Raw genomic sequence first — 19,445 nt, forward strand, 5'->3', positions numbered from 1 at the left:
AGATTTTGGAGGCAAGTACAGGTGAGTAAAATCCTAGCAGTCAGAGCGCTAAACAACATAGAATGGGGCACTACTCAAATAGTTTATCGAATTAAACCAATTAGTAAGCAAAAGATAATATTCTACTAGAGAAGACCATGTCGACAAAAAGATGAACAAAACGAAAACAGCAACCCCGGAGGAAGCTGCCATCCTGGAATTGAACAAGTTTGAATTTGACTGGGTCGACTGGGTGTATAGTTCATCCATGGGCAGTCTCTGTCAGATCACTAGCATGTGAAAATGGTAATCCATCTAACATCTTCCTGGATCGTTCAAGTCAAATGTTTTTTAGAAAAAAAAAATTATGGTGTGCTAACTAGCTAGTTCTGTTTCAACTACTAGTTGGTCATTTACTACAATTCCAATGTGGTCTCTATGATCGAGCAAGTGAATTTTCCCTCATCTTTCCTGAGCCATTTTCTGCAGTCCCATGACGGGGAAGGTAAAGCCAATGCCAAGCAGCCTGGAGCCATCATTGTATCTAATCAATTATTTAGTTCCCTTCACCACTTCCTCCAGCTGGCTCAGGAACGCCATTGGATAACCCATCTCCAAAAAGAGTTGTTCGCACATAGGGCACCAATTTCCATGGAAAGACACCGACAGTTGCCTACTTTTCGGTTTGTGTGGCCTAATAACCAAAAGGAAATGGTAATTTTCTAAAGTTTCTGCAGAGAAAAAGGTTTTGCATGCATGTTTAAGAGAAATTTTTTAATCTTAGTGAGCTGACAATTATTCTCATTTAGTCACATATTGTTTACTAGGGGATCAATTAGCCTAGAGAAGCTTTTGGAGCTACTGAAAATGATTTGCTTCTCTACTTCCAAATATAAAAAGAAAAAGTGGCAGCCTATATATGCTCCTATTCTCTATGTAGGTTATATATTGATGCAGCATCTTTACCCATGTGCTTATATATGGGGAGATTATCAAGCAAGGGTGATGACAACCTCTCAAATAGTTACATTAACCAGGTGCCAGGAAGTATTTCTACTGTTTCACTCTTGAATTCAGCAGAGAAAATCTGCTTCTGATACTTTGATAGTTATATGTGATAGGATAGACGATCTCTGACAAGGCAGTCTTTTGGCATCATACAAACAAACAATCTGATTCGCAGGAAAATGTTAGGATACCACCCGGCAAATAATTCATTCAAGGACTGCCCTAAACTTGATTGACAACACCAACCTTTCCAACAACGATAACGATAACAATAACAATAATAATAACAAGTAAATTTCAGGCGTAGACTAAACATAAATACCACCTAGATTTCACCACCCCAATATAAATTTCTTTGAAGTGGCCAAAAAGGACTTCCAGGAAAACAAAATGGTGCTTGTAATGCTAATTTTTCTAGCAAGTTTGTGTAATATGTATGTATAGAAAAGGATGCCTACGAAAAGAGACAAACCTGAAAGCATAACTTTCTAGTTTTGCCTTTTAAATATACGAATCCAGACCAAATTAATTGATCTTTTATAGAAGAGAAAAATGTTGGAAGCATTGGCTTTTGGGATAATGGATGAGGCTGAACCCTTAATACTTGACATAATGGTGCCTGAGAAATGCCAATAACATAATTTCAAAAGATTCTTAATGTGATTTGCAACAGGTAGAACATAGAGAAATAAAATCCAATGCCATGATAGAGACAAAAATGAACAACTGGAATAACTTAATCTGTGTGGGACACCATGTGGTGTTGAAAATGCTCACCTATTGGGAAGCACTTTAAGAATGTGAACATGAACTCATTGGAGGAGAGCCGTCCCAAACATGCTTTAAGGTTGTTTTCATTTTTCCAGCTGAAAGAGAGAACTGGAAATAAGACGAAGTTGTATTCACACTAGTAACAAACACACAGTGTGAAACAAAATGTTGGCTGGTCTTGGACCATGCTACTGGGAGATGGTGATGATGATGGAGCTAAGGTGGAGGACAGTAATAATAAGGTTGCTAAAAGCTGGCCAAAATGGCGAAATCAGCTCCCTGATTAGACTCATTGACTTTATTTATTCTCCAAAAACATCAGCTTCACCTTCTAATGCATTCAGATCAGTAGCACAACGCCAATTATCCACAAAAACAAAAAGCAATAAAACAAAACAAAAGGTAGCAGAATCAGATTTGAAAAATTAGTCACAACTATCACATGATGAGATTGTTAGCCCCACTCTAGTTCCCAATAGCTTTGCTCCCCAATGTTCTTGCCCACATTATTGTAATCAATAAGCTTTTGTTTTCCTTCTCTTTTACTGCAGAGTTCAGATTTATGTAAATTCTCGGTGAAAGTAATCTTTATTCTCAGCCATCGCTTCCCAACGTTACAAGGCTTCAAAATAAATTGCCAAGATAAATTTCATTTGCTAAGAAACCTTACCATGGAGTCAGTTTCTGAGTCTTAATCGCAAGCAATATGGGAATCATGAAAAGTCGCCTAGTGAAAAAAGTTAAGAGATTCCAGATGAGATCATCATCAAGTGAACAATGTACACCATATCTAAGTCAAAATCCACTAGATATTGCAGCCGACCACTCATGATTCCACATCAACATCTAGTTAATGAAGACAGCGAGTCAGTCCGATTAGCTATATAGGTTTATTAGATCAATTATTTTATGAACATCTAACCCCAACACTACCGCAGTAGCTATATCATTGTCAGTACAGCTCTCAAAGTTAAGTTACAATGAACTTACTTTCCTGAAGCAATACTGTCAAACGTTATCCATGCAATGAAAAAACATGGCCTGGTACACGGAATGTGTTGTAAGTCTTTTTCACCCTTCATATTTTCCTTTCACCTTCATCCGCGCAAGCCATTAATTATTAATTGTTAGAGACCATAGGTTAGAGCTCATCCCAAACAAACCAAGTGGATAACATTTACACCAGGCAGCAACCACTGGCACAAAACCCAACCACAACCACCATTAAATCTTCCTAGCCACACATGCAGAATGACTACCTATGCCACCATCACATCTATCTTATTGACAATATCCATCACCACTTGTGTTTGTCCACCGCTTATGCAGAGAGCACCATTTCTTAATATGTTCCCTGTTAGTTATAAAATTATATCATGAAAAGTGTTTTTCTGTGCTTCTCATGACTGACTGATGCAGATCCACGATCAATTTTCAATCACAATATATCAAAACTCACTTCCTATAACATTGACGTGCACACTGTAGATTCCTATATGTATTATCATAGTTCATATAGCAACATGCTGCAACCATCAAACCTGCAAAGACTGCAGAGTCTCCAACTTGTGTCAAATCTTGATTGCATTTAGCTTTAAGAGGTCAATTCAACTAGAAGATAGAATGTGTACGGAAAACTCTTCATCATACACACAAGATACTGATATTCCATAGGAGGCACAGACATAACCAAAATATCACAGGCAAACAGCGAAAGAAGAATACAACTGTGGAAAAGCAAGGTTCATCACAACAAATTAAAATAGCATCTTGTTAAGGAAATTCTACTCTGAATGCAAAATATAGCATACACCATTGATGTTGCCACTATACAGACTGTGCCTATTGATTAAATGCACGTACATGTTCACTTCGACTGGAAAACTATACTACTTTTGCAAAAGAGTAACAGGTGACTGTGAAAGAGGGAAAAGTCTCACTGGCTGTTGAATTTTCTGAAGCAGCACTTCTCAATTTGACAGGATGATACACCTCACAGAGTCCCATCCAAAGGGGAAAGATGATACTTCAATGCCTATTATGTATTTGCCTTCATTTACGTCAAGCAGCTGGAACCTTTTTTCCGTCCTCAATAAAGAAAATTGCAGTTTCTGGGACCTAATGTCAAGGGAAAAAAAAGTGGTTAATAAATGTAACCTGATTTTGTCCAATAATTTTTTAGAAGAAAACTGTAGGACATGTAAATAGGCTTATCCTGAAGAGGTCAGTCAATGCAAAAAATGTAACAAAAGATACAGAATCATGGAAAAAAAATAATCTCAACCTTCCTGAAAAACTTATAAAAGGAAAAGGGAAAATAAAGATGTGTAATTGCCAAAGAAATACTCAAAAACACCAGTTCTTATTGAGACATGGCAATTTCAAAAGTATTCACAACCTTTTATCTTAGCACAAAATCCCACTAAGTATAAATGCATGAAAACTTTAAGCCTTTAAGCCCTCAACAAGTCTTCATCAGAAAATGATATGCTTTAAGATTCATTGTTACTTAACAAGAGAAGTTGTTATTTCAAGGTTTTGGAGGACTTCACAACGCTATTTCCTCTTTCCATGCTATTAAGTTGTAAAAACAAGAAAAAAAAATTATAAATACCAAAAGAAGTATACTTCTTTCTGTTTTTTTTTAACAAGTCCAAATGACTACAGCCAAAATAGTTTCAACAGAATTCAATAGAAAGAGAGGCTTTAACAGGTTTACACGTATAATGAACATTTATTGAGAACATCAATAAGCAATGTGAAAATAAACACGGCACGTTATCCAAATGCAAAGTTTCACTGCAATTAAATTTTCAATAGCTTTTGTTCTTGGAGACATGTTTACTTGGTGCCAAAATGGAAGGGAAAGTAAAGGGTCTCTAACATAGTTTACTTTGACCAATTAAGCTGACACATTAACTTATTTTTGGCAGAAAATACAGGTATAAAGGGAGATAGTGTGCATTATAGGACACAATTTGATTTGATATAAAAAGAGATAGAATGCTTTTTTGATATAAGGATGGATGTACGCTTACTCCAGTTTGGCTAAACTTCTTAGTATAGAGAGGAACAGCCTGCCTTATAGAGAATGATAGAGAATGATAAAAGAAATGGAGACACATTCAAACCCAACATAAAACATCAAAAAGGACAGAGAATGATAAGAGTATTACATCTGGCCATGTGTCTGTGATGAATTCCACAATGTCATATGATATATCTCCTTGGACATCAATCTGTTCCTTGTCAGTTGGCCCCTGAAACAAATTAGTTGAAAAACAGTAAGGCATGATGGGATATTACGTCAGAATAGATTAATAGATATTTTCCTCAAAATAATGCACCTTTACAACAGAGGCTCCTGTAGCAAACTTCTTCCCAAGTTTCTTTGAAGCATCACTTAGTTTTACACCTGAACCGAGTTAAGGATGATAATGAGATGGGAATCTTGACATGAATTTACACTTTAGAAAACAAGAACTAGCATGTGGCTCACCGAAAAGATCCAGGCCTTTTACAGTGGTGATACACTTTCGCTTATTACGCACAACCTTTTCAATGACAACTTCTTGCTTCTCCTACACAATAAGACAATCCAAATTTCAATTCCATTAAACTAAATTGGCATGTACAGTTAATGTTAGATAATTCATTTCATGTGAGTGATGTTTGCATGCATGGAAGAGTTTTAGATTGTACTTTCTTCTTAATCTTTCCCCCAGGAAGACGTTTAACTTCCTCTTGCTTAGGTTCTGAACTACCACCTGCAGCCCAAGTGAGAAAAAGAGGACTGAAGAATGCATCATAGCGGAAATTTAAGCAAAACTATTAAGTATGGAAAGTAACAAAATTGATGAAACCAAAAAACATATAGCACAAAGAAAACACATGATTATGCATGGAGAAAGTTAATTAACTCCCAGGACCATAGGAAATCTTCATAATAAAAGTAAAAACAACTACCTCGGAAATGTTCATTTGCAGATGATATTTTAATAACTTTGGACAATACATATAATGTTCAATCTAACACCAGGAATGATCATATTTATGCACATAAAGGTTAGCCATTTATAAGCATGTTTGAACATGCTAGACTAGTTCGAACAAGCTATTAGCTCATGGAGCAGCATCCCTCTACTCTCATAACTAACCTATTTCACTCAGTCCAATTAACAGCAAAAATAATTTTCCAGGGAGTTTTTATCTACTCTTTACTACACTAGCCCCTTTTTTCTGAAAACTTCTCTCCAACTACTAGTCTCTTACTATCAATCACCATTTGGAGTACAGTTACATTATTTAGAAATTTTCGCAGAAGATTGCTCAGTCAGTGAAATGAAATCCATAATTTTTTTTATAAAGTTTAACAGGTTTATTTGCTATTATCAGTTAGGTATTCTTCTTGGCTTGGAAGTGATTTCTTCAATCCTTGAAATGTTGACATCTTTCTCATCAACAATCAATACCTAGCAACAACACTCCTAAACATTCTCAAATTTGTACTCCAATATTTACAGCAACATGCCCTATAATTATGAGATTTTTAAATCACAGAAAACTATTCTTTTTTCCTGGAGAGCTGACCTCAAAGAGCAGGTACACTTGTAAACTATTCCAGAAAATGTAGGAAAATATAATATTCAACACCACTCTTTCTTTCTTGTTCAGGGTAAATGAAAACGATGAGACATTAGATCAGTTATTAATTCGAAACTCTGCTTCTACCGCACCAACATTATCAAGACAGCTTGTAGGCACCAGCCATGCCAATAGGCTACAACAGAGATGGGAAATTTGAACCTTCCCAGTTTCCCTTGCTCCCTGACTTTTACAAGTGACCATAAGAACCATTTTAGATTTTTTTCTTGAATCCCCCATTTACAATTACTTTGTGCTAAAAGTTGAACTGATAAAGCTAACAACTTAAGCATCTTGTTATTCTAATTCGCCTACCTCTACATTCAGATGCAATCAGCTATAATAATAATAATAAACAGCTTTAGAGTTTTGAAGAGATCAAAGCAGATTGAACCAAGTTCATTATTCCACCACAACAATAAAACCAATTTAAATTATTGCCCTTATCCTGCTCTAGTACAATATTACTACAGCGTCACCTCCATCTTCCAGGCTCTGAGGCCGAATACCACTATCAAATATAGTACATTACTACACTAATAAACGCAACCGTTTAGTTCAGAACGATAAACTGCCGACTCACAGGCACAATCATCTAGGATAAAACTGACACATTATAGAATGGATTTACTACATGCAAATCTTTTTCTATTTTCAAGAATTTTGGAATGTGATTTACAAAAATAAGCTTAAACCAACAACAAACAACAAAATCAAATTTCAAATCAATTCCGATATTCAAAATTGAAAAAAAGAGATAGAAATTGAAGTATGTAAAAGAGAAAAACAAATAAAATTTACCTGCAGCAGCAGAAGAGATGCCAGTGGATTGTAACTGATCAGCAACTTTATCAGCTTCTTTAGCATTCGCTGCTGCACATAAAATTTTGAATAAAAAATTAATATATGAAAAACAAAAAGATTGGTTTTAACGGCGGTGATTAAAGGGCGTTTACCTTGAAGGAGATCCGGGTAAAGGTCGGGTGCGTTTTGGATCAACCAGGGTTTGCATTTATCGAATTCGGATCCGAATTCGCAATACTCGGCGGGCAATCCGCAGACTTGACAGTATTGTACGACGATCGGTTGGGGTTTCTCCGCCATTAGACCACCGCCGCCTCGATGATTCAATCACTCTCTCGCTTCTCTCTAGGAAGGGACACCTGTACACAGTAAAGTATGTTTGGCGGCATTCCCACCATCCGCCTTCTAATATTGCATGTGGATGGTTGATAAAAAAAAATAACAGCAGTTATAATTTTATCATCTTAGAGTAACTTTTTTTTTTTTAACAAATATGGCAACGTTTGGTCTTATTCACCCCCATCAATTTCTGATTACAGTTCTTCTTAAAATATTTTGATTTGAAATTTTAGGTTTTTAATTTAAAAAAACCCATTATTAATTTTTACATAAATTATAGCATTGATTTCTTAAATATTTTACATTAACTCAACTTCGAGTTTTATAATTATATCTATAGTCAACATTTTTTCATGAAAAGAGTAGAGTTTGAATTCATAAAAAGAGAAATAAACATATTAGGTAATTGAGATTATGAAAACTAATTTCATAAAATACAGATTTTCATAATCTGATATCTGATTCTTCTGTACTAAAATAATAAATCAAATTTAATATCTAATATCACAATATATATATATATATGTATAAACACTCAGACAATTGTCTTGATGTATCAACAAGTTTTGAGTTGTATTCTCTTCAAATTCTAAAGTGCAAATATGAATGGAGAGGGTCGTGGGGGAAATCCTCCTGCCTGTGCTGCTTGCAGGCATCATAGAAGAAGGTGCCACCAGAGCTGCGAGTTGGCACCCTACTTCCCAGCAAGCAAATATGATGAGTTCAAAAATGCTTTGAAGCACTTTGGGTTAAGCAACATTGTAAAAATCATGAGTACGGTCCGACCCGATCAAAGACAAGCAGCTGCGGAGTCGATACTGATGGAGGGCAATGCGAGATTGGATCACCCTGCGCATGGCTGTCTAGGCATCATTCGGAACCTCCACAGTCTCCTGGAAATTTATGAATCCGAGCTCGCTGCTGTGAACCAACAGCTAGCTGTCTTCAAGGCAAGCTCGTCTTCAACACCACAGCCATCGCAGCCTGAAATTGACCCCCTTGTAAGATATTTATGATTCTAATCTAATATCTCCTTTCTCCCATTCCTTCTCATTTTCTCTTTATATTTAACATCTCCAATAGATGTTAGCAAAAATATAAAAGGCTTTATCATCTTTCTTGGTGATTTATAGGTTGCCAAAATGTTTAATGAGGGAGACAATTCCCGCTGGGTGAATTTGGAAGCAGATGCAACCATCAACAGGTTGTTTCATATATATTCATCCAACTGATCAAACCGTGGGTCTGAATTCTTTTACAGGCCTATTTATGACTATACATATATTTATATGTGGCATTAATCATAAAGCTTATTGCATATCTATACCAAGTATCAATTCAACATTAACCAAGTCTCAATTTGACACATTCTTTGTATATATTTGGTGGCGCAGTGTTCCATCTGACTCCAGAGGAAAGCAGCCTGTCAGGCCTGATGAGGAAGCAAGGGACGATGAAGCTGATGATATCTTTATGGAAAGTGATTAAAGATTGAGGATATCAATAGGAAAATAAATCATGCTAATGTTTTTATGGTTATGTTTCAAGATAAATCTGATTAGCCTCCCCCGATGACCACCTAATTAAATTACTAGCACATACAGGTGGCTGGTTATGCTTTACTTTAATCTGTAGCAGTGTGCTAGCAATTATATATATATATATACACACACACCATATTTCCTTTCCCTTGTTTGTTTTTCTCTCCTCTTGTTGGTGTTCTTAACTAGCAAATAGATTGATGATGAGCTTTTGCAAAGGTCTGTAGAGAACCAACGGGCTAACTAATTGCTCATCTCAATTATCGCTAATTAACCAAAGCCTGATTTCGTGTAGGGAAGAGTCACCGCACGGCCCAAAGCAATCTGCCTTTGTTAAGGTTCTAACGACAAAACTCAATCCATTAAAAGCCGAAGAAGATCATTTAGCAAAGTTAAAACGAAAAGAAAGCATTGTAACTTTTTTAAAAAATTGACTGAAATAACGGAAATAACATAATTAGTAATCAAAAACTGTATGAGCTGTAATATTATTTGTCAGATTCAGTGTACCAAAGACAACTAATGTGTTAAAAGTTCAGTAATTCCATCCGGTAAAAGAGAAAAAGATGAGATTGGGTGCCAATTCAACAACCAGTTGAATAAAGGAAGAAGAGAGAAACCGTATCGTTTCAACTATTAGTTTGATGAGTTAATGAAACGAAAATTAGCTTGTCATTTTATTTCTTATTCCTGTTTTTTAGTTTGGCTAAACGCTGAGATGCTGAGTCCTTTAATTGATTTGTAAGATTAAGAAAGTCACGTTTTTTATTTATCTGGTATTTTTGTTATTTTTTATTTATCGTTGTTGTGTCTGTTGTGAAGCACAAAATTCCAAATCTGGAATCCTGTGCCTAGCTGTAATTCCTTAGCACTTCATTCTCCTATACCGAAGTGCAAGGACGGTTTTGGGTGTGTAACAATCTATATATATGAAATACAAAAATCAACTTGTGTTGCCCCCTCAATTTCTGGTTTTTCCTTTTCTTCTTAGCTCTCCTGTTTTCCTTCTCAGTAAAAACCTTCTCTGTATTTCATACTTCACCTTTATCAGTGAAATTTCTACATGGTGCGTGAGACTAGCAATTAGCATGAAACCCAACTAGAGCCACAGAGACACCACCCTCACAGGGCCTACGCGACAATCCTACTTAGGGCCTCTTATCATTTTACAAATACTAATAAATATTTATATGCTTTGGAGTTTTGAAGAATTCATCAACGATCCCACCTCTTGCTTTCCCATCCAAAAGTAACATAAAGAAGATTCTCGCATGTTCTGGGATCGCCTTTTGAGTTTGCTTTTGAGAGTGACATCAAATCGCATTACATTATTCAAAAAGACTCAGTTTGACCTTTATAGTATTGCTGCCTGAAAAGCGAAAATTCTAACAGCGGCTTACTTATAAGTTATATAGCTTTGTAAAGGAACCGATCTGAGTCTTCTAGCATAAAAGAAGAAACTTTTCCGTAAACAAATTAAAGGTAAGATAATTACATTTTCATTGTTAATTAGAATTTAATTACGAATACGCTTGCTCTGAAAGTTCCTCCGCAGACCTCAATTGTAATTATAATACAAAACCTAACAGTGATAAAACGTGATTATTGACTCCATAGTCAACACCCATTTAATCCACCAATGGAAATGTCTCGAAAACTTTCTAATGAGCTATGGTCATATCTTCTTGATTACAATGTTGACGAGTAAGAAAGCTGGTGAGACCGGTAACGCCGTGTTTCAACGATTCCTGTTCCTCCTCTGTTCTTGTCCTGCTTTGGGTGAGGATAAAGATAAGACGGTCATAGGAATGATTCCGTTTTGTTTGCTGATTAAGCAGATGAAGGGAGTATCTTTATCTTGTTGACCCCAAGGTCCATTGAAGAAATTGAACATATCACCGTTACCAAAACCCGATTACTAACGTCCACGTAGGCAGAGGCGGAGGGCAGGGGGCTAGTAGGGCACCCGCCCCCTAAAATTTTAAATTTTATATATTTTTTTATTTTATAATTTTATTTATATTTTTTAAAAATTTTATAATTTTATTTTTTAAATATTAAATATTTTTTTTATCTCTTTTAATTTAAAACTTGATTCCACTACTGCTATGGTGTCAGAAACAAAAAGAGTGTGCAAAAACTGTACCGATCAGGTTTCTTAATTATCATATTTGTACGATGTCATTGTCCATAACCATGTCAATGATTGTCAAGTTCATAGTTAAGCTTAGGTTGCCTTTGATGCGAGGCAGATGCAACATATCCTAGAATTTCAGGGAAGTTCGGCAGCAAAATAATCCTGGAAAATTTGCATAATCACTGCCATAACATGGCTTGATCCAAGGGCACGAGGCTCCTTCCCCTACAGCAATTTATAAACATTACCCGATTTCGTAGACATGGGCGGTTTGACTCTTTGAATATGGCAATCTAGCCGTCTACTCACCACGCAAAAGTTGTTGAACCTTACTCCGCCTGATAAATATGACTTAAAACAGTTCATTAAAAGCTACAGACTCTTCACATGCAAACTACTAATTGAAATTACTTTTATAGAACAGAAAACCCCATCATTTTGCAGACCAAATTTACTCGAAACCAAGGGGGCAATTTCGGTCATTCGAATTTCATTCTTTTTGCCCACTGCTCAGCTCTTCTTCCCCGCTGTTCACTTGCCGCTCACCGGTCGGAGGAAACTGGATCATAAACTAAGCGTTTAAGCTGGAAAAATTACGAAAACACCCCTCGTACATTATGAAAATCAGCTCCCCACCTTGCACTAATTAAACAGTGGGAAAAAGCGACCGTAAAGCCACACGGAATCCTATGTTAATTTCGAAACCTTAACAAAAACAAAAAGGAAATTCTTACATTACTTGCCCTTAAGCATATCCCTGTAACGCAACAGAGAATCCAACCTCTGCAACTTAAGTTGCTGCTTAAACTTGTTGATGAAATCATCAGCTTTTGCATCGACACCTCGATCATCATCTCCAAACGATACCGTTTTCTCGATCCTAGTAGTTGCTGGTCGTCTTCTCTCCACTTCTTCTTCTTCCTCCTCCTCCTCCTCCTCCTCCTCCTCCTCCCTCTTTTCCGCCTTGAGTCTTGAATTCTCACTTTCTGATTTCTTCAACTTCTCTGGAAATCTTCTTTGTTTTACCTTAGACTCCGATTTGCTTCTATTTACTTGACCACGAACTGGACTCATATCCGTGTCCGAATCGGGTTCTTCAGTTGCAGGGAGTTCCTTTTCTGGGTTTGCTTTAAAGGAGTTGGATCTGTAAAAGGACGTGAAATCTATGGACTTGACTCGCTCTAAGAGAGACGGTGCTCGGCTGAGGGGTTGTGAGTTATTGTGTTCGTGTTCCGTTGGCTCAATATACTCCCTGTCTGGATCTTGAGGAGAGTATTTGTAAAGGGAGAAGTTGATGGACTTGACTCGTTCGAGAATTGAAGGGGCTCGCTCAAGCGGATGGGCAGCTAAGTTGTCAGGTGGGAGATGATGGTCCATGTCTTGGTAATTTGGAAGAGGAAATTTGTACGTTGAAAAGTTAATCGACCTGACTCGGTCGAGGAATGACGGAGATCGCTCGAGTCGTGGCGGGGCTGAGTTATAGTCGCCGTCTCCAAATTGCTGGTGATGTGGCCTTTTGGGAGGGGAGAGACGGGAGATAAGGAAGATGGTGCCGATCATGATGTTGAGGAGGAGGAAAAGAGAGGTTGGTGTCAACCAGCTTGCTATGAAAGACGACATATCAGAAGACGAGCAAGGGAAGGTATTGCCAGAAAGAGAAAGAAAGAATTGAACTTCCTTACTGTTTGTGTGTTGCGTTTCCGCGGATAGTGAGAATGGAAGTAGAACTCCTGAGAGCACAAGCATATAATGTCGCCGTGAACATTTTAGGGCTTACAATAACGTGCTTTGTTTTTTCTTTGTCGTATTTTTTCAACTAGAGATAGATAACCTACGGTATCAACATGGCACACGTGGTTTTCTTTTGTTCAATTTTCTCCTCCAGGAAAGCGAAAGGGAAAAGTCTTTTTTTATTCTTTTTTGGGTAAAATAATGGAAAAGTCTTTTTCCAGGAACGTGAAGTGCCACGGCTCATCCACCATGCATGTTCATATGTATATATGAAGCATATTTAAATTTCTGCTACGTACTGAGTAGCAAGAAATTTACCTACTGAGTTGCAAGAAATTTAGTTGGGGTATGGAGAGCTGCTCTACATGACAGAGAGAACCATACTGTCTCCACTCTATCAATATAAATGCTGAACATCACAGAATGGTCTAACTCTAGTGCAGGATTCACGTTGATTCCTAGCAATGAGGTGTAAAATTAATTTCCCAATCAATCTAGCAAAGAAGGGTGAGGTTTCGTTTAAAAATAATTAAACAAAAATTAAATTTAAAAATCTATATGGATAAATTAAAACATCATCTTATATAGATTAATTAAATATTTAATTTAATTATTAATTTTCTTATCGAGTTTTATTAATTTATTTTTAAATTTAATTTTTAATCATTTTTTAAATAAAAACTCATGAACTTAATTTAAAAAATCTTGCCTAAATTCTCTCTAATAAAAAGTCACCAACAAACCATAATTTAACTTTGACTTGTTTTCTCATTTGATTAAAAAAAAAAAGAAAAAAGAGTTACTTTTGAATCAAACAGCTTACCTGTCTTTCCATAAATTGCGGCCGTATTCATTAAAAGTTTGTCTGCTTGTAGCTTTCTCGGCTTGCTAGGCAAGTAGTATGGAGAGTTTTGAGAAAATTTTTCGCTTATTACAAATGCGTACCAGTTACTATATCTTAAATTTCTCTCCGTTGGCAGGAATTAATATAGCATGGCATGTGCTAACAATAAACAACGTACATAAATAAATAAATAAATAAAGAGAACAATAACTCCTATAGTCATTTTCAAGTACATTATTTGCATCGTATTTTCACATCATAATTAACTACTGAAGTGCGTTCTTAACAAACCTGATTTTGGAATTTTCTGAAGGACCAACGTGGATGAGTACAAGGATTCGATATGTCGTACGGTAAATAAATAAGGTTGACTAGGACATATCGTGATGATGTCTGTGGACATTTTCTTATATACCAGGCATCGAGGAGTCGTCCTGCACTTGACGGAGACTTAGTCCAAGTCATGTATTCTGGTCCATGTATATCTCATCGGCACCCTCATTAAATTGGAATCTTATTTTGAAGTCATGTAAGTATCAGATGTTGATTCATGATAACCACTCGTTTGAATATTTTAATATATAGTATATGTCACTCGACGTCTCTCTTTTTTCTTTCTAAAGCTAATGAACTGTTTGATTAGAGTGTTGTTATTTGTTAATCCAAGATGTGATGACTCGGATTGACGTTTTATTATACCTACCCAATATTGTATACATTGATTTAGGAGGTTGATTTCTGATTTGAGAGTTTTAAGTGTGACACTTGCTATTTTAGGATTAGCTAGTACTAGTCGTAGTATGAGATACCAAATGGATAATGCATGCTAACGAATGCAGTGATATTGTTGGCTACGAAGTATATAGAATGTGAGCAGGGAATTACAGGGTAAAGTAGATGGTAAATACTCGCATCAGCAAAGGACTTGTTGAAGTTCAGGGTTAACTGTATGGCAATGGCTTCTATGAGATGGATACCCCAACGCCCACCAGGCACCGACCATGTAAAAGGCTGCAACGAGTAAATTCCCCAACACGATTACTGGCAACAAACATTTATCGCGTGCAAATCCTGAGTGTTGGTAATTCGACTCGCCACTTTTTCATTTTCATTGTTAATAATTAATAAAGGTATAATATTTTAATAAATTTTTTAATTATTTAAAAATATTTACATAAGTTTATATTTTTTTATTATAGATCAAATAAATTTTTATTATTAATAATTGATTAATTATTATTATTAATGTTATTTTTTATTTTATATTTATATAAAATTGATATAAAAAATAAAAAATATCATATAATTATATTATCACATCAAATCAATATGTTACGTTATTATTAATTATAATATATGCCAACGTATTATATAATTATCATTTATGATATATTAATGTACCATACTAACGTTACTTAATATAGAATGATAAAAAATATTTTCACAAAACTAATCATTAATTATAAAAATTTATTTGACTCAAAATAAAAATATAAAATTTACTTAATTTAAAATAAAATTATAAAAAATTAATTTAAATATTTTTAAATAATTTATTTTAAAAAAATATTATTTTATTAACAAATCAAAGACCTACAACTACAAATTAACAAAAAAAAAAAAAAAGACGACAAGCTTAAAATCCTCTACCAGCCAAAAAGATTTTGAAGAATCTAACTGGGCAGCTTTCTTGTTTTTTTTTTTTTTTCCTTCTTATAAGAACATTTACTGATAACTGGAGGATCACACTACATGGATCCTGGCTTTTCAACGGTCTTCTTGGCAGGGGCGGAGCCTCATTATGGAATGGGGGCGTCATGGCTCTCCAAAATTTTAAAATTTTTTTACATATTAAAATAATTTTTTTATAAAATTTCTTAATGACCCCTTAAAATAAATTTTATTTAATAATTAATATAAGTAAAAAATAATAAAATAATTTCATGTGCTTGACTCAATTTAAAAGTTTTTTTTTTATTTTTTTTCAATTTATATTATTATTATTTATTTATTTTTATTTTATTTACTTATATGTTCTAAATCTATATTGATTTTCTTTCACAAATTAATAGGAACCATCAATTATATTCTTTTTATTTATTTTTTATTATATCATAAATGGATTTTATCTTCTACTTGTTATCTTTTTCTTTTTTCTATTATATAAATTTTATTTTTTATTATTTTAATATTTAAAAATAAATAAATTATTATTTAATTTTCAAATATAAATTATAATGTTGTACTATTGCTTAGAATTTCATCAATATATAGTTTTTTATTCAGTATAATACATGTATCTTAGCATATATGTTGTAAACTTTAAGTAATAAGGATATACATATAAATTGATAGAATAAAATAAATTTATTTTTTTTAATATAATTTAATTTATTATATTTATTTTTAATGGCTCTCAAAATAAATTTTTATTTAATAATTAAACTTATTCTTCAAATTGTTTGATAAAATTAAAGTCATTATGGTTAGCATATTGCTAGTTAAACCCAACAAATAAATTCTAAACTAATATGTTAAGCCAATCAAATTTACAAAAAAATAAAAGTGAGTTTACTAATCCAAACTCATTAAGTTTTAATATATATATATAAGCTTATCATAACATATTATATTTTAACAGTCCAATTTAATAGTCTATCATAACATATTATATCTTAATAGTTCAATCCAATAATCCAATATGTTAATTAGTAATTTAAAAGATAAATAGAAAATAATAGGAGAGTTATGACACATAAAGTAAAAAGGCAATTCATTTAAATTTCAAAAATTGTTCTCTTTCATTATTGGGCACAAAAAGTGAAAGACTCATTTTATAAGTTCATTTAGTCATATATATAAATGATACCATCATTACTATTAATGTGTATTTTTTTTTATGTTCAATATCTTTTGAATTTTTTTTAATATTTTAAATTAATGAAAATTGAATTATATATAAAATTTTCTTTAACTGTTTAATGTCTATTTCTGTTTAACCCCAATTTGAAAATGCTTTAGCTCTGCCCTTGCTTCTTGGCAGGGCTAGTTTTAGTCTGGAGCCAGCAAAGCCCTTGCTTTAGGCCTCACTATCTTATAGGCCCCATAAATCTATACAATATAATTAATTATATTAAATATATAAAAATTAAAATAATTAATAAAATATTTTTAAAAATAAGTATCTATTAAATATTTATTTTTTTTCACTTCCTATCTCTTATTAATTATCAACTATTTATATCACTTCTTAACTTATATGAAAGTCAAAATAATTAATAAAATTACATATTTTCTCATTTTTTCAATTATGTGCCTAATAAAATTCTATTTTTTATCACTTCCCAATTCCAGTAATACTAATAATTCTCAATTATTTTTTCTATTCTCAATAAATGTAATATGCTTTTAATGATCTCCAACTAACGGTAATTTTTTTTAATTTCAATAAAATAGCTTCATTTTTTTTTTGCTTAATAAAGACCTCATTTAAATATTTAATCGTTTTAAACCTTTAGAAATATTGAGCCACCCTTGCATCTTGGCACCTTGTGTTCCCATTTCAACAGTGTGAACATTCTCAATTTATTATAGATTTATGTAATATAAGATATGACGCAACATAAAATAAAAGGTGCTGAAGGAAAATTTTTTTTGTGTAAAATATTTTATAGAAAAATTTAATATTTTCTGTTGTTTGGATAAACTGTCGAAAACAAATTATGTTATTTGGATCATTTTATGAAAAATATTTTTCATCATGGTGGAGTTATTTAAGTGTTAAAATAATAAATAGGAGTTGAGTACAAAATAATATTGATATTTGATTTTCACGAATTTGGAATCAAAATTAAGAATGGAAATACAAATAGATAAAATCAAAAATGATATTTCTCAAAGCATTTAATCACAAATTTGTAATGAAAATGAACTCTAATTTTCAAAAAATTTTCTATCTTATCACTTTTTTATCATAACTATAAAAATATAAATATTTATCATTTGTGTAATATATCCTAAACCTATACTTATAAATATGTTTAATTAAATAACAATTATTGAAATATTTTTTATTATAATTATTAGTAAGATTTAAACCTATTATAAATGTGTATTCATCAAATAATTTCATTGAAATATTTTGTATTATAATTATTAGTAATATTTATTTCATTTATAAATAAAAAATTTAATTGTATTGAATGGTTTCATTAAAATAATATTTTTTAATTTTAATAGTATTGTATAATTTAAATATTAATATTTTAAATTAATTATTTTAAAGTTAAATATTAATTTTTTAATATTTTAAGTTAAATATTAATATTTATCAAATTTATATTCATAAACTTAGTATAAAAGTTTTTTTCATTATTATGTAAAAAATATCTTACGTTTTTTAAGAACGTAAGGTCTTTTTTGTAATTAATTTTATTGATTCGTAAAATATTTTATATATAAAATTAATTTTTTATTTATTAAATAAGTATAAATTTTAAAAATATTTTTTAAAAAATATTTTACTATAGAACAAACGAAACGGTAAGGTATGATCTGTCTCGACGGTGGTGAGATAATAACACCAAATTAAATATATATTAGATTTAAGTTTTATGGAGGAATTCGAACATGGAATATTCTTGCCACTTTGTCGCTTTTGATCAAATGCCTGTCCTTAGTGACTATAGTTTTCAGCCTGAGATATTTTTTGTTTTTTATTCAAAAGTAAGGATCATGTGTGCTTGACGAATGGTTCATAGAGTTTTAAGCGACAAATCAGATGGAGCATCTTAGACCCGCGGCCCATGGCATGTTACGAACAATGTACAGTTGCTTTCACTTGGAACCGACTTTTTATGTGGACTGGTTAGGTTGGATCACAATCCGAATACTGGCTTGACTTGAGATTGGACCAGTTTGGAAGGCCCTCGGACAATGTTAAGCCATTGACTTTGCCTTGCTGGGTTCAAAGAGTATGATGAATAAGTTTTGACATAACAAAAATAATTTTGTATCATTAAAATTGCGTAAATAGTGAAATTTGACTTTAACTTCAAATAGAATGGTAAAATGTTTTCATTGTTTTTTTCTTTCTTTTTATAAACAATTTTTTCACATTTTTGGATATTTGGTTGGTAGAAAATAACATAATCAAAATAAAAAAACTAGCCCCCCCCCAAAAAAAATTAGCTTCCCTTCTTCTTGTCCGGAAGTCAATTTACTTTGTTAGGCCAACACATCAGAACCCACTCTTCACAGGAAGATCCATACACCCAAAACTGCTGCCGCCCATACCATAACCGGCAACCACCAATTCCCATCCCTACCATCGCCGGCGACGACCTTTCTCCTTCCTGTCCTCGTAGGTAGCCACCTCACCAACTTGGTTTCCCGTTTCCTTCTTTTCAATTCAATCAAAAAATCGCTACACAAACAAAGCCAGCCCCTTCAACCCCTAACAAGACCAGAAACTTGCAGCAAATTAAAGCAGCAAACTTGTAGAGATCCAGTTTAATTTTTGGTACATAATTCGTATGAGGTCCAATTATTGATTTGATTAAACTCTTGAATTTTCACATTTTTATGCGTTCTCATTAATTTTGTTCGGGGGTTTTGCTTGACTTGGTTATGTAAATAATTGATTATA

At 33.2% G+C, this 19,445-nt stretch overlaps 2 protein-coding genes and 1 pseudogene across 3 annotated transcripts; 1 reads left to right on the forward strand and 2 right to left on the reverse strand.

Annotated features, from left to right (window-relative positions):
* Positions 1-3,384: 3,384 nt before the first annotated feature.
* LOC18588387 (translation machinery-associated protein 22-like) lies at positions 3,385-7,595 on the reverse strand. Of its 2 annotated transcripts, none has more exons than XM_007012759.3 (7): positions 7,359-7,595; positions 7,204-7,272; positions 5,461-5,525; positions 5,258-5,339; positions 5,106-5,173; positions 4,935-5,018; positions 3,385-3,876 (listed from the first exon to the last, which is right to left on the reverse strand). In XM_007012759.3, exons 1-7 carry the CDS (start codon positions 7,504-7,506, stop codon positions 3,820-3,822), a joined length of 573 nt encoding a protein of 190 aa, XP_007012821.1. In that variant the 5' UTR covers positions 7,507-7,595; the 3' UTR covers positions 3,385-3,819. The 2 variants fall into 2 exon arrangements, with proteins under 2 accessions (XP_007012821.1, XP_007012820.1); XM_007012758.3 differs by having other exon boundaries at positions 7,204-7,275; positions 7,359-7,594.
* A 552-nt stretch (positions 7,596-8,147) lies between these two features.
* LOC18588388 (LOB domain-containing protein 22 pseudogene) lies at positions 8,148-8,561 on the forward strand (annotated as a pseudogene).
* A 2,806-nt stretch (positions 8,562-11,367) lies between these two features.
* Positions 11,368-12,982, reverse strand: LOC18588389 (pathogen-associated molecular patterns-induced protein A70). Its single transcript, XM_018126492.2, has one exon. The coding sequence runs from the start codon at positions 12,967-12,969 to the stop codon at positions 11,959-11,961; it is 1,011 nt and encodes a 336-aa protein (XP_017981981.2). The 5' UTR covers positions 12,970-12,982; the 3' UTR covers positions 11,368-11,958.
* Between the last annotated feature and the right edge of the window lie 6,463 nt (positions 12,983-19,445).

This window comes from Theobroma cacao, chromosome 9, assembly GCF_053813885.1.
Source record: "Theobroma cacao isolate CCN51 chromosome 9, ASM5381388v1, whole genome shotgun sequence".
In the NCBI taxonomy this organism is placed as follows: Eukaryota; Viridiplantae; Streptophyta; class Magnoliopsida; order Malvales; family Malvaceae; genus Theobroma; species Theobroma cacao.